Source organism: Monodon monoceros, unplaced genomic scaffold, assembly GCF_005190385.1.
Source record: "Monodon monoceros isolate NGI ecotype Baffin Bay Population unplaced genomic scaffold, NGI_Narwhal_1 Super_Scaffold_20, whole genome shotgun sequence".
Lineage (NCBI taxonomy): Eukaryota > Metazoa > Chordata > Mammalia > Artiodactyla > Monodontidae > Monodon > Monodon monoceros.
This window is the reverse complement of record NW_021703777.1, coordinates 66,295,363-66,317,538: the sequence shown is the minus strand read 5'-3', so window position 1 is coordinate 66,317,538 and position 22,176 is coordinate 66,295,363. Positions and strand designations below refer to the sequence as shown.

General features: G+C 39.5%; 1 protein-coding gene and 1 pseudogene across 7 annotated transcripts in view; one reads left to right on the top strand and one right to left on the bottom strand.

Moving 5' to 3' along the window:
• Positions 1 to 22,176, bottom strand: part of TEC (tec protein tyrosine kinase) — a 149,629-nt gene that overhangs the window by 86,199 nt on the left and 41,254 nt on the right. For all 7 annotated transcript variants that reach the window (XR_003795470.1, XR_003795471.1, XM_029234631.1 and 4 more), the window contains one exon: positions 17,938 to 18,123. Coding sequence is in view for 5 of the 7 variants with exons in the window: in XM_029234631.1 (XP_029090464.1) it covers positions 17,938 to 18,075 (138 nt within the window). In the remaining 2 variants the exon portion in view is untranslated. The remainder of the gene's footprint in view (positions 1 to 17,937; positions 18,124 to 22,176) is intronic.
• On the top strand, positions 5,951 to 14,545 carry LOC114903016 (annotated as a pseudogene).

The window sequence follows — 22,176 nt, the reverse complement described above, 5'->3', positions numbered from 1 at the left end:
ATGACAAACCCATAGCCAACATCATTCTCAAGGGTGAAAAACTGAAATTATTTCCACTAAGATCAGGAACAAGACAAGGTTGCCCATTCTCACCACTATTATTCAACATAGTTTTGGAAGTTTTAGCCACAGCAATCAGAGAAGAAAAAGAAATAAAAGGAAACCAAATCGGAAAAGAAGAAGTAAAGCTGTCACTGTTGGCAGATGACATGATACTATACATAGAGAATCCTAAAGATGCTACCAGAAAACTAATAGAGCTAATCAATGAACTTGGTAAAGTAGCAGGATACAAAATTAATGCACAGAAATCTCTTGCATTCCTATTGCATTGCTATACACTAATGATGAAAAATTTGAAAGAGAAATTAAGGAAACACTCCCATGCACCACTGCAACAAAAAGAATAAAATACCTAGGAATAAACCTACCTAAGGAGACAAAAGACCTGTACGCAGAAAACTGTAAGACACTGATGAAAGAAATTAAAGATGATACCAACAGATGGAGAGATATATCATGTTCTTGGATTGGAAGAATCAACATTGTGAAAATGACTCTCCTACTCAAAGCAATCTACAGATTCAATGCAATCCTTATCAAACTACCAATGGCATTTTTAACAGAACTAGAACAAAAAATTTCAATTTGTATGGAAACACAAAAGACCCTGAAGAGCCAAAGCAATCTTGAGAAAGAAAATGGAGCTGGAGGAATCAGGCTCTTGGACTTCAGACTATACTACAAAGCTACAGTGATGAAGACAGTATGGTAGTGGCACAAAAACAGAAATATAGATCAATGGAACATGATAGAAAGCCTGGAGATACGGTCAGCCATGCACATATAGTCACCTTATTTTTGATAAAGGAGGCAAGAATATACAGTGGAGAAAAGACAGTCTCTTCAATAAGTGGTGCTGGGAAAACTGGACAGCTACATGTAAAAGAATGAAATTAGAACATCCCCTAACACCATACACAAAAATAAACTCAAAATGGATTAAAGACCTAAATGGAAGGCCAGACACTATAAAACTCTTAGAGGGAAACATAGGCAGAACATTCTATGACATAAATCACAGCAAGATCCTTTTTGACCCACCTCCTAGAGAAATGGAAATAAAAACAAAAATAAACAAATGGGACCTAATAAAACTTAAAAGCTTTTGCACAACAAAGGAAACCATAAAGAAGACAAAAAGACAACCCTCAGAATGGGAGAAAATATTTGCAAGTGAAATAACTGACAAGGATTAATCTCCAAAATACACAAACAGCTCATGCAGCTCAGTATCAAAAAAAACAAACAACCCAATCCAAAAATGGGCAGAAGACCTAACTAGACATTTCTCCAAAGAAGATATACAGATTTACAACAAACACATGAAAGGATGCTCAACATCACTAATCATTAGAGAAATGCAAATCAAAACCACAATGAGGTATCACCTCACACCAGTCAGATGGCCATCATCAAAAAATCTACAAACAATAAATGCTGGAGAGGGTGTGGAGAAAAGGGAACCCTCCTGCACTGTTGGTGGGAATGTAAATTGATACAGCCACTATGGAGAACAGTATGGAGGTTCCTTAAAAAACTACAAATAGAACTACCATATGACCCAGCAATACCAGTACTGGGCATATTACCCTGAGGAAACCATAATTCAAAAAGAGTCATGTACCACAATGTTCATCACAGCACTATTTACAGTAGCCTGGACATAGAAGGAACCTAAGTGTCCATCAACAGATGAATGGATAAAGATGTGGCACACATATACAATGGAATATTACTCAGCCATAAAAAGAAACGAAATTGAGTTACTTGTAGTGAAATGGATGGACCTAGAGTCTGTCATACAGAGTGAAGTAAGTCAGAAAGAGAAAAGCAAATACCGTATGCTAACACATATATATGGAATCTTAAAAGAAAAAAATGTTTAAGAAGAACCTAGGGGCAGGACAGGAATAAAGATGCAGATGTAGAGAATGGACTTGAGGACACAGGGAGGGAGAAGGGTAGGCTGGGACGAAGTGAGAGAGTGGCACGGACATATATACACTACCAAATGTAAAATAGGTAGCTAGTAGGAAGCAGCCGCATAGCACAGGGAGATCAGCTCAGTACTTTGTGACCACCTAGAGGGGTGGGATAGGGAGGGTGGGAGGGAGATGCAAGAGGGAGGAGATATGGGGATATATGTATATGTATAGCTGATTCACTTTGTTATACAGCAGAAACTAACACACCATTGTAAAGCAATTATACTCCAATAAAGATGCTAAAAAAAAAAAATTACACTGGCTAGCAGAGCCAGAACTTAAACCTCACACCTTCTAACGGCCAATTCACGTTCTACTGTGCCCCAGCATCTTAACGTGCATGAATGTAAGAGCCAAACTTTGTCACTCCCCACTCCCAACCCTCCAAAATCTTCGTATCACATTTTTTTTAATTGTTTTAATAAAAATTAGAAAAAAAAAATCCAAAGTCTTTTCCATGGTCCGCAATGATCCATGCAGGATCTTGCCCAGGTCTCCAGCCACATCCTCCCTATGCCCCATCCCACTCCACTTCAGCCCCTCAGCCTCTTTGCTGCTCCTGTCTCCCTTGGGGTCTTACATTCCTGGATTCCCCTGCTGGAACGCCCTCCCCCAGGCCTCCGCATGGCCTTTCGAGTAGTCCCATTTAGAATTTAAAATGCTTTTATTTTTCTTTATATTTTAAAAATTATTTTATTCTCATAATTTGGGTTAAATTTAATAGAAAACAACCCTTTTATAGCAAAGTTGGTAATAGAAAATTGTAATACTTAGAAAATACATAATACTTAGAAATAGCATAGTATACTGGTTGGTTACAAAATAGATTTATAAAAATCTAGAGCTTGATTATATATCAACTATATCTAATTACAACATATCATGAAAATTCACCTGTTCACAAGAGTAACTACAACCATATATACTCAGGAATACATTTAACAAGAAAAGTACTGGAGTTTTAAAAACAACACTGAGGACTTCCCTGGTGGCCCAGTGGTTAGGATTCCGCCTGCCAATGCAGGGAACACAGGTTTGATCCCTGGTCCGGGAAGATCCCACATGACAGAGCAACTAAGCCCGTGCGCCAAACTACTGAAGCCCACATGCTGCAACTAGTGTAGCCCGCGCACCTAGAGCCCCTGCTCTGCAACAGAAAAGGCACCGCAAATGAGAAGCCTGTGCACCACAATGAAGAGTAGCCCCCACTCGCAGCAATGGGAGAAAGCTCGCGTGAAGCAATGAAGACCCAACACAGCCAAAAAATAAAATCAAATAAAATAATTAATTAAATTAATAAATAAAAAATAACAACAATGCTGAAACTTTTATTAAAGGAAAATAAATTTGACAGATTAAAGTAGATACACTACTTTGTTCTAGAAAAAAAGCTTTTAAGAACATAAACTATAAATATGCTTATATTTTAGATGTTTTACAGTGAAGATGCCTGGGGGTATTTCACTGGCAGAATTTGTAGATATTATCAGATACTAGAACAAATAGAGTCTCACATGCTCTGCAGAGACAGATCCAGGTTTTGAGTGGCCTGAGGCTTACACACTTTGGGGAGAAGACTCTCTTTTTTTCAGTGCAAAATTATGAATGTGAAAGCGCTAGGGCCCTTCCAGGGGCATTAGAAAGGGCTACGGAATTGAAAGGCTCTAATGCTTACCAGTAGGTCCAACTCTGATGTTACGAAATGTAAAACTGAACAGCACACATTTATCGCAATCAGCACCCTGTCATGTGCCCACGGACAAACAACCAGAGAGAAACATCCAGAGCAGACCCGATGAGAGTTCCACCAACACAGGCTCAGAGGTGCCAAGAATGAGAACTAGCCCTACCCCAAGGTATGCATTTCCACCAGTAACCAGAGCTCCACAATGTAACTGGACCACAAGCAGCAAAGATCAATTTAAAGAATGAATCACCTGTGATTAGTGACTTACTAGGAGAATGAAATGGTTATGCTTATTGCAAAAAATGTCTATATCTGGGAAAAGCCAGATGCAAGAGCAGAAACTCTGAAACACGTTATACAAAAAGACAAAAGTGGGTGACAATGGAAGCTACTTATAATAATAACCACTGATACTTACAATGGCACTTACTATATGCCAGAAACTGTCCTAACTACTTCATATATAGGGATCCATTTACTCCAGACAAAAACCTGTGAGGGAAGTACTATTATTTGCCCCAGTTTAAAGATGAGGAAAATAAGGCACAGAGAGATTAAGTAATTTGACCAAGGTCACACAGCTAATAAGTAACAAATTTAGGATTTGAACCCAGATGATCTGGCTCCAAAGTCCACAGTCTACTCTCTAACTCACAGGAATCCGATTAACTCAGAGATGGACCTCAGACCACAACAGAAGTTCCCTATAATGAAGAAGGAATAGAAAACTGCTGGTAAGCTCACTCTAGAACCTCAAGAAACATATTATCTCATCCAATGGAAATTGGTCTTGTTTCCTACACATATTTTGGACATAACACCTATCCTTAGAAAGTGATTAAGTGTGACGTCTGAAAATAAAAGAATGACCCTGTTTAAAAACAAGTTCTGGGGCTTCTGGGGCTTGTTAAGAATCCACCTGCCAATGCAGGGGACACAGGTTCGAGCCCTGGTCCAGGAAGATCCCACATGCCGCGGAGCAACTAAGCCCGTGCGCCACAACTACTGAGCCTGTGCTCTAGAGCCCACAAGCCACAACTACTGAGCCCCTGTGCCACAACTACTGAAGTATGCGGGCCTAGACCCCGTGCTCCACAACAAGAGAAGCCACCGCAATGAGAAGCCCGCACACCGCAATAAAGAGTAGCTCCCACTAGCCACAACTAGAGAAAGCCCGCATGGAGCAACGAAGACCCAATGCAGCCAAAAAATAGATAAATAAATAAATAAAATTTAAAAAAAAAATTTAAAAAGTAAGTTCTGAATTACATATTTGATCTTCAGCATCTTTTTCCAAGAAAATTCAAGTCTCTACCCTTTTTTTGATATTGTACTGTAATCAATCCTAGTCAGAACGGAGTTAACCTAAAAATCACCTTACTTTACTATTTTAGTAAGTGTTTAACTTACTTATTTACTATTTTAAAAAGTGCAGTAGATTTTAGGGGTTCTCTTCAACTGTGACAGTGTTCTCTACTTGTTGGGATAGACTATGAATGTGAATAAATTCATCTTTAATTAAGTTACCTGTGAGGTTTCTCTGCAAAGAATCATTTAAAGTACTTATGAAATGAACTATTTAACCAAACCCATTTTAAAGTTTTTTAAGAGTTACAACTTCAGTTTAACCCTTTCAGTTTCTTTCATCTAAGCATTCACAGTAATATGTTCTTTCCATGGGTCTCTTTTCTGTAAAACTCTAATTTACTGAAATGCATAGAATTCCCACCACCTCACAGGGATGCAGTGAGGAAAAAACAAACACAAATCAACAAGTGCTAAAAGAACACCCTTTCTAAGGTCTTATATATAAAGCTAAAGAATGGAAGGAGGAAGGAAACGTATATATAGAGGTGGTCAGTGAACACACTGTTTAAGGCAGTCCCCCTTCCTTAAACTAGCACAGTGTGGTTTAACAGCACGCTAGCCAGAAAGATAAGACATCTTGGTTCAGCTAGTCAAATGGGATGTCACTTCAGAGAAGGTACCTGACTTGGTTGTTTGTTCCCCAGTGTCTTCACCTGTGAAGTAGATGGTGGGCAAATGTGTTGGTTATCTACAGATACACTTTATGGAGATGCTATGGAGAACAGAGCATTGCAAGTATGTGTGCAAAACCCCTGTACTTTTGTGAACTCTATGCTATGTAAAGTCTAAGAACAGAGGGAAACACAAGGGCAAGGAAAGTTAAGACTCCCAGGTAATCCAGAAAAGCATGGGTGAGTGCAAACAACAGTGGCACACAAGGTTAACTCCAGGTCTCAAGAGGCCCCCTTCAAAACAGACTGGATGCAGTATAGGAAAGTTTGCCATTTTGAATCCAGAAAGGCAGAAGTATAACTTAATCAGACTGTAAGCTTAACAAAACCAGAATCATTCATCTTTTAATTCCTCCATCCCTACCATACTGTACATACTCACTAAATCTTTTCTGTACAAATGATGAATGAATGAAAACAAATGAGCTGAGTCCCATGAAACAGATAAGTGCACAGACTCTCTTTTGCCAGGAAATATATATACATGAAATAAATATATTTTACATATATATATTCCCCTAAAAGGAGAACAATTCACATGTTACAATCTCATGAGCAGGGAATTGCACCTATCCATGTTACTTTTTGCAGTGGCAAATAAAATTAAGGAACAGCTATACCTATGTGATTACTTGGAATAAAGACAGAACTTTTCCAAAAGTCTTCACATACAACTAAGATGATGCGGGCGGGGGCAGGGGGGGAACTCCTTTCTCGCAGTCTATTAAAAATCACTAGAGATTTCATTTAAGTCTCTTACTTACTCATTTAATTTTATTTAACAACTATATTGCACATATTTTGTGCAATTTTTCAATTCAGGTGTTTACCAATGTGGTATCATGCAAATATTATAGGCAGTTGACTAAGATTAAAAATAAAAAAGGTAAATGAAGAGCTTTGGTAAGAAGACTATAACAATGTTTTTAATTATCTGAAGTAGCAATCATCAAGCCATCATGAGATAATATTTATCTCAGAAGTACAGTATATTCACAAAACCCAAAGGCTCATAACATCAAGAGTTCTCTTAAGAGAGTCATGGAATTACTGAATAACCCAGGTGTTTCTAAGTGCCCTTCTATAGGTGATTCTCTACATGTACCTGACCAGTGGCTAAACCATGTTCTAAATGGATTTAGAAACAACTCAAAATGTAGTTTCACTTTCTCAAATGGTCATGTGATTTCTTCTGACAGTTCATACTCCGGCTGTTTACAATAATGTCCACATTTTAGTTTGGGGGAGAGCTTAATACTAATAAATACTAAATAAAAACACAGTTTTGATTCTAACTTTAAATAAGGCATCTTCTCAACAACTAAAATGGAACAAAATTGCATGGGAAATAACTATTACAATGTCGCTAAAGATCTTTTTGCTTACTTGAAATACTAACTGATCATCACTGTTGTAATTTTTACCAACAAAAACTTTTTTGAGCAGGCAATGGGTACAAGATATTGTGTGATATGTTGAAATTAGGAGGCAACAACCTCTGCCTTCAAGGAGATTATTATGTAGTTGGTGACTTTAAAGAGGCAATAACAATAATAATACATATAAATTTAAAAGTAATTCTGAAGGGGCTGGCATTTACAACTGGGGGATGGGAAGGTGAACAAGGTCTCTCACTTAAGAGTAAGTCAGACAGAGAAAAACAAGCATCATATGATATCACCTCTATATGGAATCTAAAAGAATGATACAAATGAACTTATTTACAAAACAGAAACAGCTTGGGATTAACAGATACACACTACTTTACATAAAATAGATAAACAACAAGGTCCTACTGTATAGCACAGGGAAGTATATTCAATATCTTATAATAACCTATAATGAAAAAGAATTTGAAAAAGGATACATATATACACACAAACACACACGACTGAATCACTCTGCTATACACCAGAAACTAACACAACATTATAAATCTATACTTCAATTTTTTAAAAAAATAAAATTTTTTCAAATTTAAAGAAAAAAAGAGGACTTGAGATGGGAATTGGATGAACAGAAGGACAACTGTTAAGCACAGCAAGAGCAAAGCTTCAAAGGCAAAAAAGTGACAAGTATTTTAAGCAAAGGGGTCTGAATAGTCACTAGATGGAGTCCATTCTGTGAACAACCATATTATTTAAGCTGTGTAAGTGCCCTCACCTACCTGGGCAACCCAAACTCATCTTTTCCAAACAAAGGCAGTGCAATCAGAGAGGCTGATCTGAGTTTTGATCCAGGCTTAACAACCAGCTTACTGGGTGACCTGGAGCAAATCATTTCCTTATCTTCAGTTTCCACAAGTGGAAGACTTGAAGGTTACTCTTTAAAGTTCCTTCCAGCTCTAAAATTGTACGACTTCTTCATTACTAACGAATAATCATCCCCATGAATGGGTAATTATCAGCATATAAATCTATGTAGGTCTAGAACAGAACAGTTTCACAGACACACCAAGCCCTCTTCCACCCCAGAGCCTTTGCACATGATGTTCCCACTGCATGAATGGGCTCCTTCTGCCCAACACTGCTCATACTCCAACCCATAGCCAAATGGAGACGTTCCCCAATCCCTCCCCAACCCCACTCCTCACCAAAAATCTATATAGTCTGCACTTTTACCACCAATGCTCCCTCTACTCATATAATTTGGTCTCTTTTTTAACTGTTCCTCAGGGTAAGTGCTATCATACCTATCCTCATCAACAAACACTTAATAGAAGCTACTAACTACAGAACTAGCTTCAAAGATTTCTAAGAATCCCCAGCCCAGCAGTTCACGATGCAGAGAAAAACAAAACTCAGCTTACGAAAATCATGATGTCAGATACAGTTCTTTTTTTTAAAATTCAACAAGTGACACGTACTTCTGATTAAGACAAGTTTCCTTCAAGATAGGCAGGTGGGAAAAGGGGGTGGGGAGGAAATGCTGTTTATTTCAGCTATACTGCCATTTCCCAAACATTCTAGGAATTGTTCTTTTCATAATTGCCTTCAGTGCCTACAGCACAGCTTTTTGAATATATTCAGTCCTAAAATAGCTATATAAAACTCTGATGGAAATTTGACTTTTTGGTAACACTAAAAATTGCCAAGAGCTAAGTCTTCTGAATAAAATAAACTAGGTAATACCATGTATGAACAGAAATGCTGATTTTTCTTAAGGCCTTTGTCTCTCTCATCATGATACAAATCATCACTGAATAAACCACAACTATCACAGCCAGATCCAAGAGTATTTTTTGAGATCTAGAATCCTTTTATTATTTCTACTTTTAAGTAGCATGAGGACCAAACCTTTGATTAAATTCCCTCTTCATTTACTAGAAATTACTCATACTGTACTGTTCTCCAAAAAATGCTTTACATGACTCATAATTATTTAACACAGAAGAAGAAAAAGTTAAAGTTGAGGTTGGGGAGAGAGAAAGTGATTAATATTCATCTCAGTGGACCAGGCTAAAATAACTTATTTCGCAGGAAGGTGATCTTCAGCCCCTAATGATGACCATGAGAATGAGAGTAGGAGAACAACTCTAATGATTTTTAAATCCAATTTCATGTTTGCAGACTCTGATATACAATCACTGAGTATTCATGATGTAGTTGGCATTTTACAACAAACGACAAAGGACAGTATTTCCTCCATGCATTTCTCTTCCTTGCACCATGGACATTTACAAACTTTATGTCTTGACCTACTAAATGCAATGTGTGATCAGGGATTAGATCCTGGATTTGGGGAAGGAGGGGAGGTTGAGAAACAGCTATGAAGACATCAGTGGAATGATGAATGAAATTTGACTATGGACTCTGGACCACTTAATACTACTGTATCAGCGTTACATGTCTTGATTTTGATCATTGTACTGTGGTTCTAAAAGAGAATGTCCTTATTTTTAGACAATACACAATGAATTATTTAACAGCAAAAGGGGACTGTGTACAGCTTACTTTCCAATGGTTCGGAAAACATGCATATGAAGAGACCAAGGAAGAGACCAAGAGAATGACAGAGCAAATGGGGCAACCATAGGTAATTTGTGAATCTGAGTAAAGGTTACTTGAGAGTTCCTTGTACTATTCTTGCAACTTTTCTGTGAGTCTGAAACTATAGCAAAATTAAAAGTTACAAAAATATTTTTGGAGTGTGGATGGAACAAATGGTATTCTCCCCCTTTTCTATCTTAAATAGGTTTCTGCTTCCTAGAGGAAAAAAACAGTGAACATTATTAAATGAAAATGGATAATTTGTCAAATTAAGAAGGTAAATCAGACCCTAGGACTTCAGACCTGCATCTTGGCTCTTTTAAGTGATGAGGAAGGTCAGATCCAGGTCAGTAAAATAAGAAAACAGATATGAATCAACAGTGGGGAAGAGACACCAGAGAGGAAACTGAGACACAAAACAGGAAGTTGATACAACCTTATTTCGGAAACAAGGAAACTCAACTGCCAAAAAGAAAATGAGTTTTCATGGGATAATAGAGTTCAGAATTTTCAGAGCCCTAGTACACTAGCCACTGTACCGTCTACAGAGCATCTAGAGCTGTCCCACTTTTTACAAGCTAGTAAATTGTCTGATAACCTCTAAAGTCTGATGTAAACACTTCCAATTGTCCTATAGTAAAAGAAACTATTTTGTCCACCCCACACTCGCCCCCCAGAATCCTAGAAAGTGCCAGAAGATATAAATCTTCAGGTAGCAATTAGAAAGGTCTTGTAAACCTATGCTCCCCACTGGGAGTCCACCTAGTCTAGGGATACAACTAAGGGAGAAATATCTGATCATTTCAGAACCTTAGTAAGCTCTTATGCCTATATCACTAGAGTCTCCAGGTTCCAGGGGTGGTAAAGAAAACAACTCTATATGACCCAGAAGGCCTTACAGAAATATGAGAGGTTGCCCAGGATATTCAAGAGACTCGTGCCATCATCTTATAACTACCTCCACTATCCCGACAGTTAACCTGGGTAAAAGGTTAAATTTTCAAACAACTCATCACATAGAATGTTTGATTTCAGTACAACTGGAATAAAACAATAAGGGAGGCATTATAGGAAGAGCACTGAACTTAGAGTCAGAATACCAAGGCTCAAATCCTGACCCTTCTACTTATTAGCAGCATGACAACCTTTCTGGTTGTTCATGATGTTTGCATAGGATAAATCTGCCCTGCCTGCTTCTAAGGGTTGAGGTCTCCCCATGTCTCCTTTGGACCCATCCAGCCATCCAACGTGTATTGAGCACTCAACTCTGCACTAAACTCTCAGAAATACGAAGATAGAAAAGCTATGAACCCTGCCCTCAAAGAGCTTAAAGTCCAACGGGGGACACAGATATGTAGATAGAGTCAAGCAACCAAGATGTCATGATAAAAATATGAACAGGGCACAAAGGGCTGAGGTGGGCTGGGGATTCCACCACTGGTGGGAGGGATACAGGAAAGGCTTCAGAGAAGGTGGGGATTGAGCTGAGTCAGAAAAGATGAGTAAGTGATTACTAGGGCACTCAACACATTTCTGATGGATAAAATAGATATGGATAGATAGACAGATCCTGGTAGGCAGGTAAAGGAATATATCACTTCAAGTTGATTGAACAATAGTAACAAAGGCACAATGTGAAAGAGTAACTGCAGGTAGAAGACAGCTGGGGATGGAGGAAGGAGAGAGGGAAGACAAGGAAAAAGGCCATCAAGCACCTTGTATTCCAAGCTAAGGAGTTTTAACTTGATCGTAGAGCAGATGCAAATCTACAAGTTTTAAAAATCCCTTTTATGGTTTTATAGTTGAAAGATGAAGATCCAAAAGTAAAATCAACTAGGGCAGTAAAATCAACTAGGGCACCAAGAGAATGGAGTTGGGAGCTGCAATAAGGTTGTAATGAAGGGAAGGAGAATTCACAGGACTTGGAAATAGATCGGATGTGTGCTGGGTTGAAACAGTGATGGCAAGGGAGTTAAGGGTATAAAGAGACAATATATTTATATGAAAGCAATTTCTAAACTATAAAAACAATTGAAGAACACTGTTTTCTAAAGTCCAATTAGATAGTGGCAGAATCAGACAAAAATCCCCGTTTTGTCTGACGTTAATTTTCTTCTACCACAAAGAAATTTTTTTAAAAAATCATAGCTGAAAGTAATAAAAATATCCTCAAAAGTTTTAAAATAAAACTTCATCTGTATTATAGAGAGATTTAATAGATTTTTTTCCTAAGTTTCCCCAGAGTATCAAGGTTGTTTCAAAGACAGGCTCTGAAGAAACAGCCCTGCAACTCATTAGTATTTGACCTTGTGTAAGTTTTTAAACTTTCTGAGCCTCGTATCACTCATTTTTGAAATGGGGGTACTAATAAGACTTCATACAGTATTGTTTTGAGGAATAAAGAAAATAATGCATGTACTTATTTAGCACAGTGCCTGGCCTGTATTGGGTACTCAATAATTTGTATCATAATTACTACTAATGTGCACGAAAGAGTTAACATGACAGGCCTATGATGCTGCCTACAAGGTTGGTCCTTGGCTGGGTTCTGGGAACTCGCATTTTGAGAGGGGAGGGCTCTCCCATTCCCAGCACTGATAAGAATGGCTCACTGGGCCTAACCTGTTTGTACAAACCACCTGGCTTGTGCTGAACCCCTGCTTTCCTTCTGGAGTCTGGAATTTTCGTACATGCTTAGACAGAGGGTGCCTATGTGACCAGCCTCCAATGAAAACCTTGGCCACTGAGTCTCTAACGAGGTTCCCAGTTAGAAAACATTTCACAATTGTCACAATCCGGTAATGGAGGAATTATATACCCCCTTTGTGGCTCTGCTGAGAAAGGACTCTTGCGAGCTTGTGACTGGTTTCCTCCAGACTTGCCCCAGGCACCTTTTCCCTTGCTGATTTTGCGTTTTCTTCTTTCACTGAAATAAATCATAGCAGTGAGTTAAACTCACCGCTCAGTCCCCTGAGTCCTCCTAGTGAATTACTGAACCTGGGGGTAGCCTTGGGGATCCCTGACACAACTAGTCTCCCTATTCCTCAACCTTATAAACTATTGTCAGTTTTCATAACAGAGGAGTGTTACAGACAAGAAACCAACAAAATTGGTAATACCAAAGTCCAATTAAAAAAATGTCCTGATTTCTTAGCTAACAATAGTTGCAGATTTACACGCTACTCGAAATTTTTGTATTCAAATATCTAAACATATAAAAATCTCTCCATTCCTTGTTTTCTCACCATTATTTAACAGGCCTTTTTTCTTTCTTTTTTTTTTTATTTTTTTTTTTGCGGTATGCGGGCCTCTCACTGTTGTGGTGGAGCACAGGCTCCGGAGGCACACGCTCAGCAGCCATGGCTCACGGGCCCAGCCGCTCCGCGGCATGTGGACCGGAACACGAACCCGTGTCCCCTGCATCGGCAGGCGGACTCCCAACCACTGCGCCACCAGGGAAGCCCCAAAAGGCCTTTTTTCTGATTAAACTCCAGTCCTGTTCTTCCCTGGATTCCATCTCAAAACCATGTGGAGGCTCCAGCAGAACGTCAGGTGGTCTAACCCCTGTGTCATTTAGTTCCCTGACCAGAAAGCAAGAGCGCAGTTTCCTTTGTTCTGTGTTATTATAAGAAGAGCAAACAATATAAATCATCAGTAAGATCTTTTATTGGTTCACTAGAAGATGCAGAAACATAAGCTAGTTGAGAAAGAGCAAGGAGGACAAACCAAAGAATGGCCCACAGCAGAAACGGAAACACAAGTTTTACATGAGACTTGGAAGAAGCAGCTTGACTGAATTTCTCATCATCTAGAACAGAATTTCTTAGCATACTTTGAAAAGTACAATAAACTGTACTTAATAGGAAAATTTTCAGTAAAAGCTTATTGCCATCCTATCGAAGGAGCTGGGGTCCAGAGAACCAGGGAAAGATTGGTGTCTGACTCTGTGATTAACTGAGAGTTTTAATAAAGGATGAATGTCACTGAATTGCTACAAAGAAACTAGGAATCATAGCTACTACATCAATCAGTAGCCTACCCAGTATTTATTTTAAAAACAGAACTATGAACAACCAAAATAAATATCTCTGGGGCTACCGCAGAATGGCCCCCATGGTTTTTCTAATCCACTTAGAGTCTTACAAGTCTTACACTTTTAACATTTTCTTTTAATACCTGTTGACTCTGGGCACTGGGCTGGCAGGGCCCAGCCCTGGGCTCCCTGGCTGAGGCTCCTGCCCCCTGCTTCCACACGTAGGCATCTCTCGGGACAATTGGCACAAGAGCCGCAAGACCGGGGACAAGAGAAAGCCCTACCACAGGAAGTGGAGGTATGAGCTGGAACGCCCTGCTGCCAACACCAAGATTGGACCCCGCCGCATACACACAGTCCATGTGCAAGGAGGGGCAACAAGAATTACCCGGCTTTGAGGCTAGACGTGGGGAACTTCTCCTGGGGCTCGGAGTGTTGTACACGCAAGACAAGGATCATTGATGTTGTCTACAATGCATCCAACAACAAACTGGTCCGTACCAAGACCCTGGTGAAGAACTGCATCATGCTCACTGACAGCACACGGTACCGGTAGTGGTACAAGTCCCACTGTGCACTGCCCCTGGGCCACAAGAAGGGGGCCAAGCTGACTCCTGAGGAGGAAGAGATTTTAAACAAAAAACGATCAAAGAATATTCAGAAGAAATATGATATAAGGGGGCTTCCCTGGTGGCGCAGTGGTTAAGAATCCACCTGCCAATGCAGGGGACACGGGTTCAAGCCCTGGTCCAGGAAGATCCCACATGCCACAGAGCAACTAAGCCCATGCACCACAACTACTGAGCCTGTGCTCTAGAGCCTGCAAGCGACAACTACTGAGCCCATGTGCCACAACTACTGAAGCCCACGCGCCCTAGAGCCCATGCTCCACAACAAGAGAAGACACCGCACTGAGAAGCCCGCGCACCACGACAAAGAGTAGCCCCCACTCGCCGCAACTAGAGAAAGCCCACGCACAGCAACAAAGACCCAAAGCAACCAAAAAGTAATTAATTAATTTAAAAAAACTTTCAACATAAAATACACTGCTATAAATAAATTTTTTTAAAAACAGAAAGAAATATGATGAAAGGAAAAAGAATGTCAGGACTTCCCTGGTGGTACAGTGGTTAAGAATCCGCTTGCCAGTGGAGGGGGCACTGGTTCAAGCCTTGGTCTGGGAAGATCCCACATGCAGCAGAGGAACTAAGCCTGTGCACCGCAACTACTGAGCCTGCACTCTAGAGCCCACAAGCCACAACTACTGAGCCCCCATGCCACAACTACTGGAGCCCGCTTGCCTACAGCCCATGCTCCACAACGAGAGAAGCCACCTCAATGAGAAGCCTGTGCACTGCAGCGAAGAGTAGCCCCTGCTCGCTGCAACTAGAGAAAGCCCTCAGGCAGCAACGAAGACCCAACGCAGGCAAAAATGAATGAATGAAGAAAAAAAGAAAAAGAATGCCAAAATCAGCAGTCTTCTATAGGAGCAGTTCCAGCAGGACAAGCTTCTTGCATGCATCACTTCAAGAGCAGGCCAGTGTGGCTGAGCAGATCACTATGTGCTAGAGGGAAAGGAGCTGGAGTTCTATCTGAGGAAAATCAAGGCCCAGAAAGGCAAATAAATCCTCTTCCCTCCTATCTTAGCTCATATAATAAAGGTGTTTATTGTTCTAAAAAATGTGGGTTACCCACATTACAGCCCTTTTCAGATCACAGCTTCTAGGGCGAGGGAGATGAAAACAAGAACATTTACCCAAGGAAAACAGAGAACTGGGCAGATTAACCCAAACAGGGAAGAAACATAACAGTGAAGTGCTACTGGGCTTACCTAGGAGCTAGGCTGAGAGCTGTCAAGAAGGAATTCTGCCTAGTACTGTCAGAACTTTTATTGTCTCAAGAATTCAGATTCTTACCTTAAAATTCCTGACTTTTTAATATAGTTAACTATTTCTTTTTAACTGTGGGAGGCAAACAAATCTGCAACCATATTTCCAACTGAAGGTCATAAGTTTGCCAATGAACATCAGTCCGCAAGAAAAGAATCCAGGAGGGATCAGAATGCCCAGCTCATGGGAGGAGGGGGGGTTCAGGCAGGACTAGCTAACGGGACTAGGCTCCCTGGGCCAGTCAGCAGTAGCCAGAAAGGAGATGGATTCTTCTTGTTTTTTCTTTTTTTTTTTTAATTGAAGTATAGTTGATTTACAATATTGTATACGTTTCAGATGTACAGCACAGTGATTCAGGTTTCTTGCAGATTATATTCCATTATATGTTATTACAAGATATCGGGTATAATTCCCTGTGCTATACAGTAAATCAATGCTAAGTGTCAGAGGCTGGGCTGTTACATGTTGTGACAACCTCTTCATTCTGTCCTTTCTGGTTCTCATGGTAGGGGAGGCTGCTGCCAAGAAAGACAGTGGGTCAGGTTCTGAAGTAAGAGGGTTTCCACTGTTCTCTTTATTCTGCTTAAGCTAAAGCAATTAGGGCACTTTTAACTTTGTATCATCTTTGTATTATCATTTACCATCTTCAAAGTGACTTAACAATTACAATGTATTTCAATTGTATGGGTCCCTGTTTCTAAGCAGGTAATGTAGGTTTCTGAGGTTTTTTTTGGTTAGTAAAGGACCACACTTTCCCACGTTTACTGTTACATTCCTATTCTTTTCTTATGATATTATTCAAATCATGACAAATCATTATTATACAGCAAAAAATTATTAATGTTTCCCCTTAAAATTTATTTTAGATTTTAAAATAATTCATATTTCTAGTCTTATCTGAAACCCTTTTGGAATCCTCAGTTTTTCAGATTTAATAAGTGTAATATAGCACATATACCATATACACTCCCGGCAAGAACTGGACAGCCCCACATAATTAAACACATTACTAATTCTGCGCACACACACACACACACACAAATCACACTAAGATAAAGACTAAAAATAGCTTCATCTAAGGTCAGGTTTTGCAACTGAAAGAGTTTTTGAAGTTTGGGTCTTCAGCATTTTGGGGATTTAGGAAGGTGGGTAAAGGACTATAGTCCTAAATTACGTGAACCTGCAAAATTCCACAATGACAAGCCACAGCAGAAATTAACAGAGTTGAGGACCACCAGCAAGAAGCAATGCCATTCTGCTGTATTGGGGGAACCAAAATACAGAGAAATCAGTGGGAGAAATTAGTGGAAGTAAAACAAAACAAAAACAAAATAAAAATGAGTAAATCCATTTCTGAGGAAGGTGCTCTAGGAAAATAGCAGAATTAAATAAACTAAAATCAAACATCAAGATCACCAACAATCTACTGTAACCAAGTAGACAATGGCATGTGGTCAAAAAGGGCAACACAGTCTCCCAGCCATTCCCTAGAACCCAAGAAAATTTCTAAAAGGGAGGAACGTGGCTGGGCCTGCAGTACTAGATGAGGCACTCCCAAGATGGCAGGAGAAAAAAAGATGGGTCAGAGGCCACTGTATATGCATGCACCTCATCTAGTGGTAGAATCAGAGGCTAAAACAACTGAAAAGCCAGGAGCTGGCTGACAACATGGCCCTCCTCTGCCACCTGCTCATTGACCAGGTTCTTAGTGAGCCACTGCCCTCTGCTCCCATCAAAGGAACTTTGCACTAGCTGCTTATCACAAAAAAAAGTTGAACAGTTCTGTTGTCAGTCAACTCCACCAAATCACTAAGCAGTTTTAAGTAACTTTCACTTAATAATGAAGAAATAGTCATATAAAGTGATGAACATAGACAGTTTACATGTGCTAAAGAAGACTTTTATACATAATATGATAGTTTATGGAAAAGAGCCAGGTACACAACATACTTAATGAATTCCACAAGGATCTAAAACTGATGTAGGGATTTATTTTCTCTAACACATTAATTCAGTAGGCCGATATAAAATTGTATACCCATGTATATACTAAACCCATAATTACCAGACTTGTGAAAAATGTCTATCCATATCCTTAACTTTATCTTTCAAATCCAAATGATAATAAATCATTACCTTAACTTCATTAACCTAAAGCTTACTCCATAAGATTTGGAGGGTATGCAGAATGTCAGTATTATAAAACAGTATCAACATGGAAAGCAACAAAGTAAACTTTGATTGTCTCCTACCTCTGCCCGACCCTCATAGTAGGTTAACATGGACTCTGTTAGCACAAAAAGTCTCTCTTTGTAGTTTAAGGGTGATGTCTTCTTTTTCTGCTGTGACCTTTTAATAAGAATCTCTTCCAGAATAGTGTTAAAACTCATCTCGGTCTTCTGATCACTGTTTCTCCTGCCATTGAAGATCCTAGGGTTCTGAAGTAAGAAAATAAACAGTTGCAATAAAATGCGACATGTTAATTATCCAAGAAGGCTGTCATTCCAAATTTACCAAAACAGATTTTACTCTGACCACAGCTAGAGCCGAGGAATGTTACTCCATGCACCTGGACTAAAAATGCCCAGGGCATGAAAGTTCAACCTCCTCTTCTTCCCCAGCCCCATCCTGTTCCTCCATGTCCCTGGATTTCATAAGAAAATCTAATCAAGGTTTGCCATGATGATGATGATTCACTCCTTTGTCCCTCCCTGCCATCCCTTAGCTTGCTGGCACACTCTTCTGCTATCTGATTGCAGGGAAACAAATATCTCAGCAGGAAAAGTACATTTCATTGCCTGCATGGCTGGTTTAGGCTGATATTTAAATTGCCTCACGATCTTGGTACACAAAACAGACAAGCACACAGGCACGGTAGACTGTGAACAAAATGCATTACCATAGTGGTGGATAGCATTCAATCTCCAGCTCTAGTAAGGATGTAATCTTGATCAAGCATCCTCGCCACCAGAGCCACGAGGATGTTCTCTGATACCTACACTACCATGCTCCACATTTCTCTTCCCTATGGCTCCTGTCTCAACCACAAGAGGAAGGAAACCCACCCAGTTACAGCTAATCCTACTCAGCCAACCTACTCTACACAGCTGCCCCTCAGGGCAGAGCTCACCTGTATAAGGTTCTCAGCCATATATTTGGAGCCCCACGTCTAGACTATCCATGCCTAGACTGATAAGCCTTCTAAAATCCAACAAAATTTAACTCTCTGAAAACCAAAGATACTCAGAAAAGGCCTGAACATTCTTACCTGAGACAAGTTGAATGGACAACAGCCCTTTCTTCCCTGCCCTCCACCACACCCTGACAAGAAGTCATTGTGTATCAAACCACAGAGGCAACAGGAGTCATGTGAAGAGCACAGCCGGGAACCTGATACTGCCAGTGAGGAAGCCTACCATCTTCACGCCCAACCCGACACCTCGGAAACACCCTTGCAACTCCCTATTACTGAACTCTCGTCATCCAATCAGGCCCTCCATTTTCTGGAAAGTTACTTTACAACAGCTTAACCTCTGCATATCATCAGTTTCCTTCATTCATAAAATATGGAGGTAAATACCACAAGGTTACTGAGATGTGGGAGAGAGCTTATTAAGAAAACACCACACAATCATTAGAGAAATGCAAATCAAAACTACAATGAGATATCATCTCACACAGGTCAGAATGGCCATCATCAAAAAATCTAGAAACAATAAATGCTGGAGAAGGTGTGGAGAAAAGGGAACCCTCTTGCACTGCTGGTGGGAATGTGAATTGGTACAGCCACTATGGAGAACAGTATGGAGGTTCCTTAAAAAACTACAAATAGAACTACCATACGACCCAGCAATCCCACTACTGGGCACATACCCAGAGAAAACCGTAATTCAAAAAGACACATGCACCCCAATGTTCATTGCAGCACTATTACCAATAGCCAGGACATGGAAGCAACCTAAGTGTCCATCAACAGATGAATGGATAAAGAAGATGTGGCACATAAATACAATGGAATATTACTCAGCCATAAAAAGAAACGAAATTGAGTTATTTGTAGTGAGTGAAGTTAAGTCATACAGAGTGAAGTTAAGTCAGAAAGAGAAAAACAAATACCGTATGCTAACACATATATATGGAATATAAGGGGAAAAAAAAAAAGGTCATGAAGAACCTAGTGGTAAGATGGGAATAAAGACACAGACCTACTAGAGGATGGACTTGAGGATATGGGGAGGGGGAAGGGTAAGCTGGGACGAAGTGAGAGAGTGGCATGGACATATATACACTACCAAATGTAAAATAGATAGCTAGTGGGAAGCAGCCGCATAGCACAGGGAGATCAGCTTGGTGCTTTGTGACCACCTAGAGGGGTGGGATAGGGAGGGTGTGAGGGAGGGAGACGCAAGAGGGAAGAGATATGGGAACATATGTATATGTATAACTGATTCACTTTGTTATAAAGCAGAAACTAGCACACCACTGTAAAGCAATTATACTCCAATAAAGATGTTAAAAAAAAAAAAAAGACGGACACCAACCTCTCAATACCAAAAACTGAAGAGAGCAAATGAATTTATATTCAAACAGAAATAGACCCATAGACATAGAAAACAAACTTATGGTTACCAAAGGGGAAAGGTGGTGGGGATAAATTAGGAGTTTGGAATTAACATATACACACTGCTATAAATAAAATAGATAACTAACAAGGATGTACTGTACAGCACAGGGAACTAGACTCAATATTTTGTAATAACCTATAAGAGAAAAGAATCTGAAAAGATATATATATATAAGTATGTATAACTGAATCATTGTGCTATACATCTGAAACTAACACAACATTGTAAATCAACAATACTTCAATAAAAATACATACATACACACATAATTAATTTTTTAAGAAAACTGGACACAGTCTCTCTGGAGACAGTCTCTTTTAAAAAACTGGAGACAGTCTCTCTAATTAATATTTTTTAAAAACTGGAGACAGCAGATTTACCAAAACATTGTAAATCAACAATACTTCAATAAAAATACATACATACATAATTAATTAATTTTTTTAAAAAACTGGAGAAATAATAGGCTTGATGCTCTAAAGTAGAAAACGAAGATGAAACAAAATTTCAGAGTCCTCCAGCTCACTCTCCCAACCATTTTCCACACCGAAAAGAACTGACCCATTCAGAAATAAGAATCACAAAGGAACCAACTCTGGGTTAAAAATATCTTTTTAAAATAAAACTCGTAGCTGCAGGTTAAGCCCCTTTTCTCTGTGTCTCCTTGAAGGTGAACACAAGAACACTCTTTTCTTGGGACTTTCCTGGTGGCGCAGTGGTTAAGAATCCGCCTGTCAATGCATGGGACACAAGTTCAAGCCCTGGTCCGGGAAGATCCCACATGCTGCGGAGCAACTAAGCCCGTGCGCCACAACTACTGAGCCTGCGCTCTAAAGCCTGTGAGCCACAACTACCGAAGACTGTGCACCTAGAGCCTGTGCTCCACCACAAAGAGAAGCCACCACGATGAGAAGCCCGCGCACCACAATGAAGAGTAGCCCCACCCGCCACAATTAGAGAAGGCCCAAACGCAGCAACGAAGACCCAACGCAGCCAAAAATAGATAAATAAATTTATTTTAAAAAGAAAGAACACTCTTTTCTTTACTCTGACTGCTAATTGTTAAAAGTTTGAAAAACTTAACACAGTCTTTGAACACCAACATTCTTTTTTTTATTGAAGTATAGTTGATTTACAATATTGTGTTAGTTTCAGGTACACAGCAAAGTAATTCAGGTATATTTTTTCAGATTATTTTCCACTGTAGATTATTACCAGAGATTGAATATAGTTCCCTGTGCTACACAGCAAATTCTTGTTGCTTATCTTGAACACCAATATTCTGAAGTAGGTAACGGACACTGTTCAGGTAATGAACACTGTTTTACCAATGAGAAACCCAAACCACCAAGAAGTTACATTCTCTGCCCAGTGTTGCAAATCAGAGTACCAGACTAATGGATCTCAGTTTCATGGTCTAGCAATTTTAGCCAAAAGATATAAAAACTCTTTTTCATCATAAAAAATTCTGCCTGAAAATATATATATATTTTTTATATATATATATTTAAAATGGCTACTAAGGCTACCCAGCCTACTCTATACGCCCTTTCATAACATTTTTAATCAAGGGAACAGAGGTGACTGTGAGTTACCAAATGATAGGATGGTAAGCGGTATAGTAAATAAGAACCAAACAGCCTAGTTATCAGGGTAGAAAAAGGATGAACTCCTTACAGGAAGGAGCAAAGAGTGATTTAAGGTTGTTGAAATTCTCACCTTACTAGGTTAAGCCATATGAAATTGCCAATGTTCGGCAATATTTTACCTACAAAATCAGCAATACTATCTAATTCAATCTAATACTTGTTAATGCCCTAAGATTAGTAAACTTTAGTTAAAGCCCTCAATTTTGGAATTTATACA